The following is a 17,842-nucleotide window of genomic DNA, read 5'->3' as shown; positions in this document are numbered from 1 at the left end:
AATCGTTCACTTGACTTCACTTGACACTATTGAATGAGTGGTCGTTTTTGCACAGGTAACCAGTGACATTTAAAGCAACGCTTACATGAAATAAGCACAGAATAATAACTAAAATATTTTTTAATCACATGTAATATTTTCTTCTCCAATAGATAGCAGCATTGCACCATATGCACTATTTAATTCAGCAGTAAATCGCTGACTACAGGGCAGATGTGGCAAATAGCATCTACAAGCATGTTTTCAGCCCATTAATCAACTGTAATTATTGACAGTTTTATGAATTATAATGTTTTTCATTTAGCACAGAGGGACTATAATACAGTACAGCATTATCTTCCCTTACACTTACAATTCACAGTGTAAAGTGGCAGGGTGCCCATTTGTTGAGAAGGTGCCCACCTCAGTTCCACTACACTGATGTTACGCGTGCATGCATGCATGCACATCACGTCCACTGGCAAGCTCGCAGAGAGGGAGAATTAATTTATTTTATATTCGACACCTCTGCCGAGACGTTGCCACTCCATCATTCGGCTAAAAAGCAAACACGCCGGCCTGCCTGCGTGAAAAATGTTCCTCTCCTTAAATCAGAATATTGAGAGTGCAAAGAAAACACACACACACGCACAGAACAGAGAGTTACATTTAGGACATTTTGCACAACATCTAACTTAAATACATCTCTTGAGTCTTGTATTGACACACTGCTGCTTGTGACTCCAGCTCCCAGTTATGAAACTCAGTTAAGACTTCAAGGAAGGTGTTAATTAACAGTAAGACATTTGAGGTGGTTAACCACTCAGGGCAATGTGAGAATAATTAACAACGTTGGGGAATGTGCGAACATCAGTGGAACTTCACGATAGGGGTCTGAGAGAAAGGCCTAGTTCACCATATAGTAATCAAGGAACTATATTGTACAACGGGCCACCAACCTTTTTGAAACAGAGCTACTTTTTGAGTACTGATTATTGTGAAGGGCTACCAGTTTAATGTGCACTTCAGAAATGACAAACTTGCTCAAATATCCTTTATTTGTTAGTATTAGTAATATTCATCTATGTAAAAAAATAAGGGTTCATGTTAATCATTTCTAACAATCATTATCAACAAAGAAAGAAACAAATCCGTCATCAAAATACAACACATTATTTCTATAAATAAAAAATCAAATATCAGGAAGGGCATCCGGTGTAGAAACGGGGCCAAACATACATGCAAGTGATTTGCTGTGGTGACCCCTTTCTTAGTAACTTTAATTCATCATTACATTTTTACCCTTTGTTGGATTAAAATCTTTAGCCAATGTGCTGGGTCAACTGTTGGGTATAAATAACTCAGCATTGGCTCAGTCCCTTTGGACCCAGTGCTGGGTTATTTTTCACCCAATTTGAGTGACTTTGAACGCAGCAATTTTAAGAGTGAGATTGGCCTCATAGTACTTAGTGTACTTTTAAAAGGTGCAACCTAGCTAAAAGGATGCATGAGAGGTCCAGACGTTTATTTTTCATATGCTGTGTGAGTTAGTGCGACGCCGCCAGTGAAATATTAACATGCAGTTTTGTTTATTCATTTCTGGCAACAACCTCTGCTTCTCGTTGGCTCGGCTTTTACGGTTATTCGTCGGTAAGTTTCTTTCACTTTGTTGTGATGAGTGTGTGCACTTAGAAGTAAGTGTGTGTTTGCGTGTGAGTGAGAGAGCATTGATCGGGGTGAGGAAGCACGCACCGCCACAATCCATCATGTGTGGCCAAAGATCTGCTGCCTGGTGTCACTCTGTCACCTTGGCAACCGCTTGTGTGTTGACCTGCCAGCTGGGTGCGCTGAACTTTGCTGGCGGGCACAGGATTGTGCATGAATGCAATGCAGCCTTATGTCAAAATGCAGAAAAAATCATATACTTACCAATTAGGCAACTCTTATTAATGAAAAGAAAAGAAAAATGCATTGTGCTGTCACCAATGCCTAACATTAAACGCTTCTGCCACCTACGGGCAGAATAATGACCTTGACACAAATCAATGTCTCACACTTTTTTCTTTTTCTTCTTCTTTTTTTTTTTTTTACAATTCAGTACGTCTTTTTAATTCTGAAATTACTGTATCAATGAACTAAAAGTCAAAACCACTGTTGACTCAATTGATATTGAAAGAGTAAATGACAAAAAAATCTTGGATTTGTAATTGATGAAAATTTATGCTGGAAATCGTATAAAGAAAATGTTAAAAGAAAAATATCCGAAACCTTAGGTATATTTAATAAAACCAAAAATCTCCTAAATAAGAAATCATTGTACACATTATACCGTTCATTATTACTGCCATACCTGACTTACTATGAGGAGCTATAGCGTAATACATACAAAACTAATATGCAGTCCATCTTTAAGCGACAAAAAGAGCTATACGAGTTATTAACCGTTCCAAGTATATAGAACCAATTAATCTATTATTTAGCAAATTAAATACTCCCAATTCTATGACTTAGTCGAACTCAAAACAGCGCAAATATGCAAAATTCACATTCAAATGAATGAAGGGACAGGATATATTATCACAATTGCGTCACTGGATAATGGCGCTGCCCGGGTATGTTATTATTTTGATACTTGATCGGCTGAAAAAGATCATTCGAGGGAATAAGTTGCCATAGATATTTGTTATTTTAACCTTCATACACACTGCCTAATCGAATACTGGATAATTAGTTTTCAACGGTTTATGGCTTAAATAAGAAGATTAAAATAATTGCATAAATATTAAAATAAATATTCAAAGAGGTAAATATGAAATTTGAAATAAAAATACTTAAATATTGAAATAAGTATTGGGGAACATTTTGAATAAACGGCTAAATAAATGCTTCAGGTCACATTTCAATATTTATTTATCATTTCGCTCAGATTGAGTTCTTGCACATTCTTAATTTATTATATACAGTATACTGTATATATACAGTATATAATAGTTAATTGAACAGGTCAATCAATGTACAATATCCAATTGAGGGGAAATACCTAATACAAAATTGTGGGAGCAAAACATCATCACTGACTTTAAGTTGTAACATGAGGCACAAGTGGAATTATTTTCAGAGGAATTTTATCCCTTGTCCCAAAGTAAGGAAACAATTTCATGTTACCAGACAAGCATGGCCAATAAGATGGCTTCATGGCTGCTTTATTCCAAAACTCAAGCTGGTCAGATCTATACAGACAGATTGAGTTCTGGATGGGCTGTGTTTGGGTCCAGAATGATGGGACTGTATGAGACATTGTCCTTCATTTGTTCCCATACACTGAACTTGTGGTTGCCCACATGTTTGGCTTCGTCCAGCAGAGCTCCTGGGAGCAGCTCGGGATCGCCAGACAGATTCTGGATTCTGGTCTTCGCAGTCTGGAAGTTCCTCATGAAGCAAACGGGGGAAGACGTCGGCAGCTCCTCTATGCTTCTGATCACGTCTGAGAGCGCGGCCACATCTCTGTCTTCTCCTTCATAGTCTTCGTTGATTTACCAGGTGCCAAAGTGCAACATTAAATGAGATAAGGGAAGGGAATGCCAGGTCAGGGGGGAGGGTGGTGGTGGTGGGGGGGGGGGCGGGGGGTCATTCTCAAATCACCCAGCTCCAGTGTGCAGAAATGACTGCAGTAAGTGAGTAGAGTGTGAAACAGGTGGCGGCCTCTGGAGGAAAGGCACGTTGTCCAGTTACCGAAGGGTCATCTGTTCGAATCCCAAGTCATGTCATCGTGTCCTTGGCTAAGACGCTTCACACATCTTGCCTCCAGTGCCACTCACAATGGTGCAAATGTTTGATGGTGGTTGTAGGGTCTGTAGGCTACACTCTAAAAACGGTTCGGCCAAAAATAACCCAAATTGGGTCAAAAATGGACCCACCCAACTTTTTGAGTTATTGAACAAATTTAATTAATAATCCACAAAGCAACCTTTTTTTTATTATTGTTTTGTAGTTTATTCATTTTACCCAACTTTTTGATTTAATTGAATAGCTCAACTGAATTTGATTGCACGTAGGGAGTGTTGCTTTTTCGGCCGGCTTCGTTCAATGTTGCAAAATGTCACAAAGCCACACTCTCTAAAATCAGGCGGGCCTGTGAGGGTACGCCGCGAGCGTTGTTGTTGCAAAATGTGCAAAGACGTATTGAACGAACCTTGACAAAAAAGCACGGGAGTCGCTGCTTGCGTCTCATTTTACCTAAGCACTGAAGGCTGGGAGGAGTTTTTGAGTGCTCAGTAAGTGTTGAAATGTTAGTGAACAATCCATTATTGTGCAGTTGCTACAAAATACTCTAGGTTGTATTTCGTACATTTCTACAGAAGAATATTTATTTGTTTATTTGTTAATCTTTTTTTCTCCTTTTTTTCCTTCTTTTTCTGGGGACCCCGTGGCACCCCATCAAGGAGTCTTAATGTGGACCTCTTAAGACCTACCTCACTGTTGGGTTTGTATGGTCATGTTACGTTTAAACGTGTATCTTGTTTACAGATACAATTAAGTCAGTCAAGATGGCAACATTTTATACTGATGTAGTCTTTCTAATTACCCCTGGTAGAAACATTCAAGACTACTGAACCCCAATGAGAGAATGCTCTAGAACCTGCTAACTTCTTTTTGGCTTCCGGAGTCACTAAAGGACCAGCTCGTTATGACAGCACTTTATGGTATAGTTATCTTGTTGTTGGTTGTTAATTTCATACGTGCCGTACATGTAAGTTCTTTGTTCACACTACACAAAGACTCAAACGTGGAAAGTCACTGCAAATACTGTAAATTAGAGCCCGTGCTTGCCAAATAGTGAGCTCACACTGTAATTTTCATGCCACTTTACAAAAGGATACTCTAGCACTTTTTAAAGTCTTAATAAATTATGCCAAATCGACACAAATCCACTTTTTTGATAGTTGCAAATGATAACTTCAACACAGATGTTATGTGACTTAAACAAAAGGCTAATTGCGAAACAAGCCATCTTATACTTCCAATGTAGAACAGAATAGGTGCAAATTTGCCAAGATGCGTGCCTGTGTGCAGAATTCTGTTTGTTCATCAGAAAGTTTTTTTTTTTTACGGGGTTATACCGCACATAAATGTTTTCATTTTCAGCTGTTGCTAATTAAAAATGGTTACACCAATTTGTGTTTTGGGTTGATTATTGTAATAACTATTGAGCATTATGGATGGAAACACGCATTAAGAATAAATGTGTGATTTACATTCTTTCATTAAGTGTTATACATGCAGTGAAAATAAATACAAATTCTGCCTGAGATAGATAGATAGATAGATAGATAGATAGATAGATAGATAGATAGATGGATATAACTCTTAAGCAGGGTCATGAAAACGTGTGTGTGTGTGCGTGCGTACGTGCGTGCGTAATAATGACGTTCAATTCACCTGTTGTCGTCCATCTCAGTCGAATTTATTAAATAATTCATTTATTCACTGGAAATACTGTAAGAATGAGGGAAATAAATAGTGCAAACTATCACACAATAATACACACTTAATTGACTTGTACATGTAAAGGAATGTGTTCTTTAAAAAAAAAACATGTATCTCGATAGTAAATGAAAACAAAATGAAATGAGTTCCTTGAAACTGTATATCTACTTGCACAAAACACAATTGTAAGAAACTTAATGGGGGCATATCAATTATTGCTTTCGGAGAAAAGTCAGTGCTAAATTAAAGCAGTCACTGTCTTTTAATCATTTGCTCTTATGTTTTCAATGGGATGCATAAAAGTTGACTTTTGTGCTGCTTTGAAACGACACACTCGCACACGCCATAGCAGATCACATAGGATACACAGAACCTTGGAACAAAACGTTGATAATTAATCGTCTGAAATGAGCCAAAGTCAAACAAAGGGGGGGGGGGGGGTGATTTGGCCTGGCGTTCACGTGTCGCTGTACATCCTCTTGCAGTCTATGGAGGGTGGCGGCGTGTCCGCGCCCATGCTGCCCACCTGCGAGTACGCGTTGTCCGGGCTTCGCGGGAGCCCCGGAGGCGTCATGCGCTTCTCCTTCTGCCTGCGGTTGCAAAACCAGACGCGTACCACCTCCTTCTCCAGCTGCAATGTGTCCGCCAGCCCGTTGATCTCTTGCGCCGACGGCTTGGGGCACTTGAGAAAGTGGCTCTCCAGCGCGCCTTTGACGCTCACCTCGATGGACGTGCGCTTCTTCCTCTTGCGTCCCTGCGTGGCGATCTTGTCGATGCTGGCCGGGCTGCCGGTGCTCGAGTCGGCCTCCTCCAGCCACTTATTGAGCAGCGGCTTCAGCTTGCACATGTTCTTGAAGCTGAGCTGCAGCGCCTCGAACCGGCAGATGGTTGTCTGCGAGAAGACGTTGCCGTAGAGCGTACCCAGGGCCAAACCCACGTCGGCTTGCGTGAACCCTAGCTTGATGCGACGCTGCTTGAACTGCTTGGCGAAGTGTTCCAGGTCGTCCGAGGTTGGCGTGTCCTCATCCGAGTGCGCCTCTTGAAGATGATGATGTTGGTGGTGATGCTGGTGCTGATGGTGGGCGTGCTGGTGATGAGGATGATGATGGTGAGGGTGTTGGTGGTGGTGATGAGGGTGGTCCAACTCTGGGGAGTCCCCGCGCACCAGCGCACCGGGGTGCATGAGGCTCTGGGTGCTGAGCATCCCGTTGACAGTGAAGGCGGCGGGTTGGGAGTAAACGAGACTCTGCTGTTGCTGGTGCTGCTGTGTCTGACCCTCACTATTGATGGAGCCCCCCCAGGCACCAGGGTGCGCTTGATGGCCCCCTAAATGGGATCCGCGGTGGTGCAGAGCTGCACCCGAGTGGAGGTCATCCCTCCCGCCGCCGCCTCTCTTCGTCTCCTGGGGGTGGGAGCTGGCCGGCCACGCGGCTCCAACCTCGGCTGCGGCGGCCGCAGCCGCCGCAGCAGCGGCCGCCGCGGCTGCTGCGTGGGGCAGCGATGTGACCCACTGGTGGGCATGGCTGAGCATGTGCCCCCCGTTGCTGGACACCATGGTGGCTCCTTGCATGAAGTCACTCTGCACCATCTTGACCGAGGGGTCCCCCCTGAACGCGCTGGAAGACACCGAGGTGACCACGCCGTTGGCCGGTTGCATGCTACCGCCTCTGCGGTCAGAGTGGGGGGCCGGGCCGGTTAAAATCCTGCTGCTGGCTAGGTACGGGCTGGAGGTGGCTGTAGCCATCCCCCAAATCATAAATCTTGACTTTGTTTTTGTTCTTACTCGGATCCACTCACAAATGCTCTGCCCGTAAAGCAAAAACAGTCCTTTAAGGGAAAACACTAACAGCCATAAAGAATGACTGTAAACCAAGGAGGAAGCAAAAGTAACAGTTTAAAAAAAAAAAGTTTCCCAGTTGTAAATAATCCACAGACCACTTTACTATTCAATCCGTGCCTGCCTGCAACGATTTTGGGCCGTGCGTAAAAGTCCGTCCCCCTTCTGGATTTTTCAGATTGCGATGAAATGATAAAGTCGAAAACTCCCCGCTGAGTCGAAGCGCATCCTCCACGGAGCGAAGGAGGCGAACATGTGTTTAACTGGGACCACGGCCGAGCTTTCCTCTCCCATCTCCGGCCAATTAGGTGCAAACTAGCCCGCTGAGTCCTCGCTGATTGGATGCTCAGTTTGAGAGGAGTGTGTATATGAATGGGGGCATTCCAATCTGGTCAGTGCATTAAACTTGTTATACACTTAACATAGTATGAAAATCTCAACAAGTCCTCCAACAATAACGACCATCTTGAAAATGTTATTGCCATACACACCCAGTGGCCACAAAATTAGGTACACTATTTTAATGAGATGTGATACGAGTTATTTTAAAAAGTCAGCCTTTGCTCAGATTTGGAGGCATTCATTTAACAGCAGGGTTATAGTTTAATGTGGTATGTTACAAACTTAATAATGTGTCCACATGCAGAGAGTAAATTGAGGGCTTCATACATCAGATTCCCCAATATCACACAAATGCTGCCTTGTGGTTGTGGCCACATGCATGGGAAAGCTCAAGTTCTCCCGATATGATCATGGAATCTAAAATAAGGGCCAATCAACCTTGAATTTTTTAAATTTCTCAAGTAAAGAATACAATGTAGTTGTTTTGTTCCTAATTTTTAAAGTTAAGAATAAAATGTTTTATTTTGCTTGGTTTGGACCTCTGTTAACTAAGAAAAGTTATCATGTAGAGATACCTTTATCCATTTTTTTTAAATTATCATTAAGTTGTGATACCTTTATTTAAAATTTGTTTATATGTATATATATATATATATATATATATATATATATATATATATATATATATATATATTATGTATTTATTTATTTTAAATTAAGATAACAAAGACAATTTGGATGCACTGTTTTTGTCTTTGTAATGCAATGCCAAGGTATCAGGTCCAAACTCAGTATTTGGCCGATTTTTTAAAACAAATAACAAAAATTCGGATTTTGGTTTAAAAGAAAATACAGACATATGTAGCAATAGAATTTTTCCCCACATGAGCTCATCTTTGAAGTTCTTTTGTTGAAAATATCCAACAGATTAGTGCTTAGGTTGGGTGTAAAAACAGCTTACATATCCTGAACTGGGCCTGAATTTAATTGAGTTTGAATTCACTTGTGCTGGATTATGCTGCTAAAAATATGCAAACAGAAAAGAAAAGCTAAAAGTTGTATAGCTTAGATGTGAATTACGATGACTCCTATTCCTACCTAAATGTTTTTTTTTTTAAATAAATCACAGCATACAATAGCAATACTCGATATCCTGGCCAATGAGAAGCATACGAGTAGAAACATGATGACATTTGAACAATGTGAGGTGGAGGTGGATACTTGCTAATGTTTTTGGGCAATGCCGGGATATCCTTGCCACATTTGAGCCTTTTTGTCCACAGTCTTCCTCTAAGACATCTTGCAAATAAATCCAATATTTCAAAATCAATATTTAGTCGGTGAAAAGTAATTGCATGTCCCAAATGAGTCCCATATTTTGTTCTGTCATGCAATAGCAATTCACTCATGCAAATATGAGGAGGTGGGTCGCATATTGATGACATTGGAGCAACGTACCTTTGAGTTTTTCTAAAAAAAAAATCCAGTATTTCATAACTGATCATTTAGGGGTGCGAGAAAAGTGCAAAACTTTCCAAAAGACAAACACATTTAGTTTTTTGGTTTAGCCGTCAAGAAAATGTCTGTGAAATGATGATAATGGCGAGAAAAATGCACTTTTTGTAAATGCTTGTCTCTTGCGATAAAAATACAAAAAAATATATAGATGAGGTAACATAATAGCTGGAACCTTTCTCAAAGATCCTCAGCTTTGGTTCACAAATAAGGTGCACACGCATTCCGCATGCTAATGTGCTCTGCCTTTCAAGTGCTAAAGAAAGAACACAGTTGCGCCTCGCTGCTCAAGTGCAAAAAAAAAAGCTGCCACCATGTAGTTAGAAACACACTTTTCGGAACATATTCTTGACACTGGGCTTGTTTACGGGATGACGTATAATCATGCTGTTGGAACTATTTTCTCTGAAAAAGCATATGAGTGGACCATACACACTGCTGCGTATGTTTTATCTGCATGGTCTTGGGTCCACTTAAAAAAGTGGCTGATGGGCTTAACTTAGTCAGTATGGCCATAAGATGCAGATCACTCAAGCTCCCACACTTGACAATGTACATCAAACAGCAAAATATGTGAGCTTGATGACAGGGTGGACAATGGCAGGGTAGACATTTTTGGGCTTTTAGCAGTAAATGACCACATGGTGGACGTCCATTTAGTAACATGATTCGGTTAAAATTAATGTTGTTGTTTTTTTTATCAATTGATGAATTGATATTTCACTATGACAGAATGGACATGTTAAGCTTGATAATATTTTCTCACAAAATGTTAAACCTATCAACCAAAATGTTATCTAACACCCAGACTGAATTATGAGTATGTTGCACAAAATAAACAGCAGCTAAATGGGGTTTTTTTTAAACTAGTTTTAAAATGACTTTTAAGAAGTCATTAAAGTAACATCTTTAAAGTATATTATGTTAAGCTTGACAACATCCAACTGCACACATACAATTAACAAAACGGAAGTGTAGTTATTTACTCTGCAACTAGCAACTGTTTCAGCTGCATTATAGAAAGACCTATTTTCATAGACAGTTGTACGTACGCTCGGTGAAAAAAACGGCGTATCTACATTTCCATGCCAGGGCAAATATAGTTTACCGTGTTTGAGAATTTGACATACCGCGCTACGCCTTGCCGATCGTTATTACCCGCCCCTGTCACACCTGATAATTTGGTGACAGAAAGTAGACTAGATTTTAGACCAGGTGAAACCAGGTCTAAGTTGTGATGCAGGTGGTGTTACGCGATTTTGGATTTGATCTAAAAGTACCCATGTGTGTGTGTGTGTGTGTGTGTGTGTGTGTGTGTGTGTGTGTGTGTGTGTGTGTGTGTGTGTGTGTGTGTGTGTGTGGGTGTGTGTGTGTGTGTGTGTGTGGGGGTGTGTGTGTGTAAGAAGGTAAAATTTAATTTACATCACCCACAAGTGTAGATCTTCTTGCTTCTTATCCTTTTAAATTTAATTTGTACGCATGGATATCCTGCCATGTTGACAACGTGCCTCACCTGCGTTGAATTTCAAGAGAATGAGGAGAGCCATTTCGATTGGCCGGGAATCAAGTCAGAAATGCATTTTTCTAATTGCAAAAATGGCAAATGAAAGAAAACTGCAGCCATGCGCACACTTACTGCACTTTTGCGCTACAGTAGCACTTGGCACAAAAATAGGGCCCAAAATGTTGGTCACTAAAAACATTTGAGAGTTTTATTGAAAGGGCAGTTACTCCATGATGACAGGGTGGACAGAAATCTTAGGGACACGTACAAAATGATCAATATGATTCTGAAAATGATCAAAAGGACTCATTTTATCTGAAAACATTTTGTGGACAATAAAACATAAAAAAAAGAACAAGTATTTTAATACATTTTAACCACTTACTACACAGACTGTAGTTAGAAGACAGTGTGTGGGACAAAAAAATTGTAAAACTAAGGAAAAATGCATTTTGAGAGACTTCTCATTGTACTGATATTTGTCCAAATGTTTGGTCACTTGTAATATCTCAGAATTTCATTATTCTGCTATGTTTTTATGACTGAGTGGTTCTGATGAGAACAGCAAAAGCACTTGATAGTGATTTACCTTATTGGTAACGTTTGTTGTAGTAACATGCTTATCAAATTATACTACTACTTTTAAAACTTAATGAAAGTTACATATTTTGTTAACGTCACTAGAAATGCTATTGGTAATGACATTTAACATTTTTTATTATTGTACATATATGTAATATGTACTTTATAGAAATACACATGGACAATAATTGTACATGATATATATTTTATAATTTAAATATACATACAGTACATGTATTTTTTTATACCAAGGTTAAGTAGCAAAGTTTACAAAAAAATATATACACAAAGAGCAATAACAAATATAGTGTCATAATATCAGTCTTGTTCAATATATTGCAACTCATTTAACATTTGTTGAGACACATTGGCTAAATTGCTGCCCTTTGGACAAAGTGACATTTGCTTGTGACATTTGTTGTATAAAAAAAATACATCCTTTAATAGTTCATTTGATCAGTTTTACAGCATTAGGAGTTTCAAAAAGTTACAATTTTCCAACCTTTTTTAAAATTGAAAATACTGAATATTTTCTCACAAAATGTTAAACTTATCAACCAAAATCTTATCTAACACCCAGGATGAATTATGTGTATGTTGCATAAAATAAACAGCAGCTAAATGTTTTTTTTTAAATTAGTCATTAAAGTAACATCTTTAAAGTAAAATATTCACAAATCTTTATTTATTTTTTTTAGTTGCAGTTGCATGCATTTCTTTTTGAATCCTTCAAATTGAATGATTGATTGTGCCGTGAACATGTTCAAATACTACTTTTTGAAATAAAAATAATAATACAAACGGCGTGGCCGGGTCCAAAAGCAGCAGACCATGTTCCAAGTCCGGCGGCTGAATGTTGAGGAAGCCAGATGAGTGTGGAGGGACGCGGTAATGTTTTGCATGTGTTGTGCTGGCTGCTCGTCTTATTTGTTATTCATGAAGGAAGCTGGGTGAAGAGGCCGACTTGTGATGCGGGTTTCTCTCTCACTGCGCACTCTTTCTGCCCTGTGTTTGAGTTGCAAGTGAATTTGGCGATTAAACTCTGCTTAATAAGCACGACAGCGTCGGCTAATTGGCATTGCTGTTTATGAGAGATCATCCTCAAATCAGTTCAACTCTGTCTTTCGTCTTTTTTGCCCTAGGTTGAGTTTTCACTATGCGGGTAGGCCACCGTTTCAGCCCCCTGGCTATTTTTTGGGGTAGACTTTTGAAATATGCAAATGTGAAGAAAAAAAAAAAAAAGTAGGAAAGGGCAGGGAAAAAAATCTTCATCTGGACTCCTGGAGATTGCGATCCGAAGAAACAGATGTTTTTGTTTAATGTTCGTGCTTTTGTTTGTGTCGCCAACCAGTGTAATTAAGAAGCATTGTTAAACGCAAAACAGACAAAAACAAATGCTACGGTCACTGGCATTATTACAGACCTGCTAACCTCAGGAAATTATGCATAGCGTTACACCAACGTTTTCAATATATTTACCCAAGATTGCCACGTGTGCAAGTTGCAAGTTCATTTGACCAAAGTCACTACTTTCATTCAAAAATACGTCAGACTTTCAACTTCTTTCTTTCATCTGAATGAAGTAGCTCACCTTTGTTTTGTTTTAGGCAGGCTATGCATTGCTGCTCACTCTCTTTGATTTAGGTGCTCCTCGTACACACTTCACACCCATTTATATTTTTATTTCAGTAAATTTGATTTACTAATGATAGTTTGAGATTAATTCCCAATTTTTTCACTAAATACCTTGTGGTTGGCAAAGGAAATCGTTTGTTGATCACACAGATTTTTGTGGTGTTGATCTTAAATCAATGTTGTAGGATATATTTGAAACTTGTTCTTGTGAGAATTTAGTACAATATTGAGCAAAATGTGCTTTAACAGTAGAATTTTTTTTTAATAATAATAAAATAAAAACAGTAGAAAAAATAGTAAGGCTACCGGTACTTTGAAATCTTGATTCTGTTATGATGTGTTTTGTTTTGGTTAGATTTTCATTATCATGTGTCCCTGTTGTCATTGTGCTCGTCATCCCGGTCCCTTGTGTCGTCCAATCAGCGCCCTCTGCCACTTGTCTCATGTCCAGGTGTTTGTCATTGCCTCGTTAGATTGCTTCTATTTACTTCCCTCCTTCCACGCAGTCTTTGTTGATCATTGGTTTGCTTTCCCTCATCGTCCTGGTTTGTAGTCTTGTCTATGTAAGTTTAGTCTGCTTGTTTCTTTTAATCTGTTTTTCTATGTGTTTTGGATAGTGTCCTAGAGCCTAGTTTTCTTTTTGTGATTTGTTGATTAAACAATCTTGTTTAAAGCCAGCTTTGTTTTTGTTTTAAAATAATTGTGAAAATTAAATATCACCCTTGATTTTGGTAATGTTATGGAACTTAGAGCAACATTATTAACACTTCAATTATCATACAATGACAACCGGGTGTCAAAATTAGTGTGTTAATTTAAAGTTCCTTTAACGCCACAATTTTTTTTTTAACATGCGATTAATGACCGCCCCTTACTTGGAAACAAGGCAACAGACAGGTCCACATGAAAATTTAGCAGTAACAAATTTAATAATAATAATGCATATATTTTTGGATACTGGGTTAAAGTTGTTACAATTTTAAAAATGTGCAGAATTTCACAAGTTACTTCATGTTAAAGATTAGATGGCTCTTAATATGAAAAGAAAAGTGCACTGAGCTGTCACCGTCTTACAAATTCAATTATGCCATCTCGTGGCAGAAAAATGACCAACACAAATCAATATCACACTTGTTTTTTACAGTACAGTACATCTTTTTAATTTTAACTAAATTTTATGAATTATGAAATTACTGTATCAATGACTAAAAGATGCAGCCATATTTCTATTTAACATTTCCCCCCACTTTTCTGTTAAGAGTATGAAAAATTAGGGGGGAAAAAACATTTTATTATCCGTTTAGAACAGATATAACATTTGCGATTAATCGTGAATTAACTATTGAAGTTATGCAATTAATTAGTATTAAAACATTTGGAGTGGTTCTTAACTCTTTTTTTTAATGAAAAATCGAATTTGTTTTTCACAAGAATTTAGTAGGCTAGCCCACAAAAATGAAAAGTAATTAATAGAAAATGTGTTGGTGGAAATTTACAACAATTTCAAAGAAATGTGATTCTTCAGTCATACAAACCTGATTGGTTTTTGTTTGAAATTTTGTGCCATGTTTCCAAATCCATCATAAAAACGCTATATTGTCTAATTGTCTGTTTGCTTCCATGGCTACCAATTTACTGTAGTTTCCCTGGTGGGAGTTCATATACATTTTCGTTTTTTTGTGTATGTTGTGTTTAAAGAAATAACTTAACTAAACCGCCACAGAGGGGGAACTCCTTGGGTTTCGTCTTTTAATTCGACCCGCCGTAGTGTCAGTCTTTGGTTGCGATCACGAGTGTGTTTTGACCTTCAGCTGTAGGGAGGCTTCACAGCGTGAGTCTCTCCCCACACGCCCCCCGCTGGGCTCTTTAAATCAGAAGCAGGCCCCGTCGCGGAGCGCGAGAGATGAGCTCAGCGGGGCCAGTGGAGCTCAGGCGGAGAGGAAACTGGGGATGTGGAGGAATGGTCAGGGTGGATGCAAATGCCAGTCCCTTATTTGTAGAGGTTAGGAAACGCAGCACGAAGAGTAAGAAGTCATATGAAATATTTAGCATTTGAGTGGATCATTTTAGACATTTTTTTTGGTTTATCCGTGTGCCACATACGGTACACTAGAATTACAGCACCGACTTACACTAAGGTCAATAGTTTTCATTTGGGATGCATGTTCAAAAACATGCTCGGAATAAAATATATTATCATCGACAAAAAACAGGGAAAGAAAAGCAAACGGCAAGAAATTGCAATTCTGCTTACAAATAAACAATCAAATTGAGACCTCCTGGAATGGAAACCTCGGGGCGCTTGTTTGAAAATTTGTCTCTCTACAACATGCTGGCTGTTTCAGCATAGCGAGCATTTCCTTTAACATGTGCCCGGCGCACCTGACCTGCGTTCAAACATAGACTAAACTACAAACGTCTGGATTGTCTATTGGTGCAGGGAGTGTAACATGATTTTGGTGAATTTAATCGCTTCGGTGAAACAAGTCGGCTGTGTTCACACCCATACTGCTGCAAAACGCTCTTTTTAAAATGTCATGCATCAGTTTGCACGACGCTGCAAAAATACCTAAACTTAGTCTAGCCTGCCCCTGTGCAGATTTACACCATGCCTCATGCCAGACCTTCACTTGGGAGGAAAACAGAGTCCTTGAAGTCTAAATATTTTTTGTGTGCTAATATGGCTAAAGTGCATAATATCCAGGACTATTTGTTAATTTACTTACTTTGATTCTTCAGAGGAGCTTCACAAAACATTAGAGTTTCAACCATGACATTACACAGGACGGGAGCTTCATAGAAATAACTGCACGTGTGTTTTGCTTTTTCATTGAAATTAATTGAATTGGATTTTTTAGATTTATTATTATTATTATTATTTTTATATATATTTTACTGTGTTAATGTCTTTTTATAAATTTCGAAATTAAGAATGTAAAAAAGTCAAATGCATCTGCTACGCAAATCATTTTCTCATTGCATTATTCATATTTGAAGTTAAGATTATATGAATAACCTATTTTTGCAATTGGTAATTATATTTTAGTTTTTTCCTTACATCACTGAATTGTATTCTTTTTTTTCCTAATTTTTACAATATTTTGTTTTGAAAAAACAAAACATTTTAAATGTTTTTTAATCTGAAGAAATTGAAAACTACATCAAATTTATCTGTGAAAAAGTTCTGCTTCTTCAGATTTGTTTGTATTTAGAAGGATTTTACAAATCTTGCTTTTTGAAGAACATAATTGGGTTGCGCAGTAAGACTTTCCTCGGACACTCTGCCTTAAAATGATCTTGAGTGGTCGTGGTGGAGAGATTACAGGACAGGCAAAAAGAGTGGGTGCAATCATGTTTGCTAATTAGGAACAATTGTCAATTACGTGCCCCTGCTGGGATGCAAGTAATGACACCCGATGGACAGATGTACTGCACGAACTCGTCGGCGGGTCCCCCATTATGCATGAAAGGGGGAGCTAATGCGTGAAAATTACTGCCATCAATCCCAAGAGATAATTTGAGAAGGGCCAAATGGACAAGAAATAGCAAGAGGAGATTTGCAGGGAGAAGAGGGAAGGAGGAGAACTTTCACTCTTTTCTGTGTGTGTACCTGTCTGTGCAGGTGTGCAGAGATGACTTAGTTGGCTCAAAGTGTCTATTAAGGTAATGGCGGAACATGCATATTGATGCTGACGTGACAGAATAAAGGAAGACGAGAGAAACATCTGGTGCATCGGAACACGGACTTGGTGGAATGCTAATGTTAAACATGGGGTGTCTCAAAAGTCATGAAACACTTCCTTTTTTTTTTCTATTTCATTTCAGCTGTTATTTGAACAGATGTGACATAATGTTCTGAATCACAGATGCCGAACATTTTTTTGCGAGATCTACTTTTCAAACTCTATTGCCTGAATGGAATGTCGTATTGCTTGCATTATTATTATATTGCATTGTACATTATATTCCAAATCCATCCCATTTCAGCAGCTCTCTGGAACTCAATGGAAATTAACAAAGCATTATATCGCTTGTTGCTGTCCTAACTCCCACCACTTGCCTTCTTTTCCGGGTTTCTGGTTGCCATTCGTGTCTGCGTAACACATGTCGTGGGTCACATGCCTCTAACAACATGTTGCACTTTGCTCCCATTTGTCACGCAAAGCACCAGTCAAATTCAACACCTGCTAATTGGTCGTGTGGAAAAACAATGAAGTCTGGACATTTTTCACGAATTTGAGTTGGATAGTGTTAATTTTATCCGCCATTTTGAAATGTATTCTCAGTTTTAGTTCAGTTTCAATTACGCTTGTTAGTTTTTATTATAGTTAATCAACCTCATCTATTTTTAGTCGACTATCAATCTAGCATTTTAGTCTTTGTTTTAGTCCAAAAAAACACATCATTTTATTAATTTTGTTTTTGTCAGGACAATCATTTTGCCCCTGTTTATTTTTTGTCAGCAGATATAGTTGAACATTTCGGATCTAAAACTATTTCACATAAAATGTTCTCTCATCTTTTTGATGAAACACAAATTTACACACAATTACAGGATATCAACAAGTGGCTACTATGGCTCCATGCTATGAGCTAGTAAATTAGCCATTGAATTAATGCTGTTATTACTATAATTTACTCTTTTTTTTTTTTTAACCTTTCACCATGAAGGGGTCCTGTTTGTGCTAGCTGCAGATTTGAAATTGTGTGTGTGTCACATGACTGTTTCACAGTGACGATTAGCAGAGACAGGATTTTATCAAATCATATAATTTTCATCTCGTTTTTGTTCATGAACTAAAATGTCCATAGATTTTAGTCCAGTTTTTATTGAGTGAAGTACATTTTCGTCTAATCTTCATTAGTCGACAAAAATGCATACTGATTTAGCCACAGTTATTGTTATCATTTTAGTCTAGTCTGGTCTAGTTTTAGTCCGTCGTTAACGAAATTAACACTAG

At 38.6% G+C, this 17,842-nt stretch overlaps 1 protein-coding gene across 1 annotated transcript; it reads right to left on the bottom strand.

Annotated features, from left to right (window-relative positions):
• Positions 1 to 5,454: 5,454 nt before the first annotated feature.
• On the bottom strand, positions 5,455 to 7,550 carry pou3f3a (POU class 3 homeobox 3a). The gene has a single exon (XM_086091137.1). The coding sequence runs from the start codon at positions 7,220 to 7,222 to the stop codon at positions 5,924 to 5,926; it is 1,299 nt and encodes a 432-aa protein (XP_085947263.1). The 5' UTR covers positions 7,223 to 7,550; the 3' UTR covers positions 5,455 to 5,923.
• Positions 7,551 to 17,842: the final 10,292 nt, after the last annotated feature.

This window comes from Leptonotus elevatus, chromosome 12 (genome assembly GCF_054856555.1).
Source record: "Leptonotus elevatus isolate MCC_2025b chromosome 12, RoL_Lele_1.0, whole genome shotgun sequence".
Lineage (NCBI taxonomy): Eukaryota > Metazoa > Chordata > Actinopteri > Syngnathiformes > Syngnathidae > Leptonotus > Leptonotus elevatus.
The sequence above is the reverse complement of the archived record's forward strand: the minus strand, read 5'-3'. Positions and strand labels throughout refer to the sequence as shown.

Excerpts from the sequence above, each read along its gene's own strand:
- pou3f3a (XM_086091137.1), bottom strand. The coding sequence starts at position 7,222 with ATGATTTGGGGGATGGCTACAGCCACCTCCAGCCCGTACCTAGCCAGC.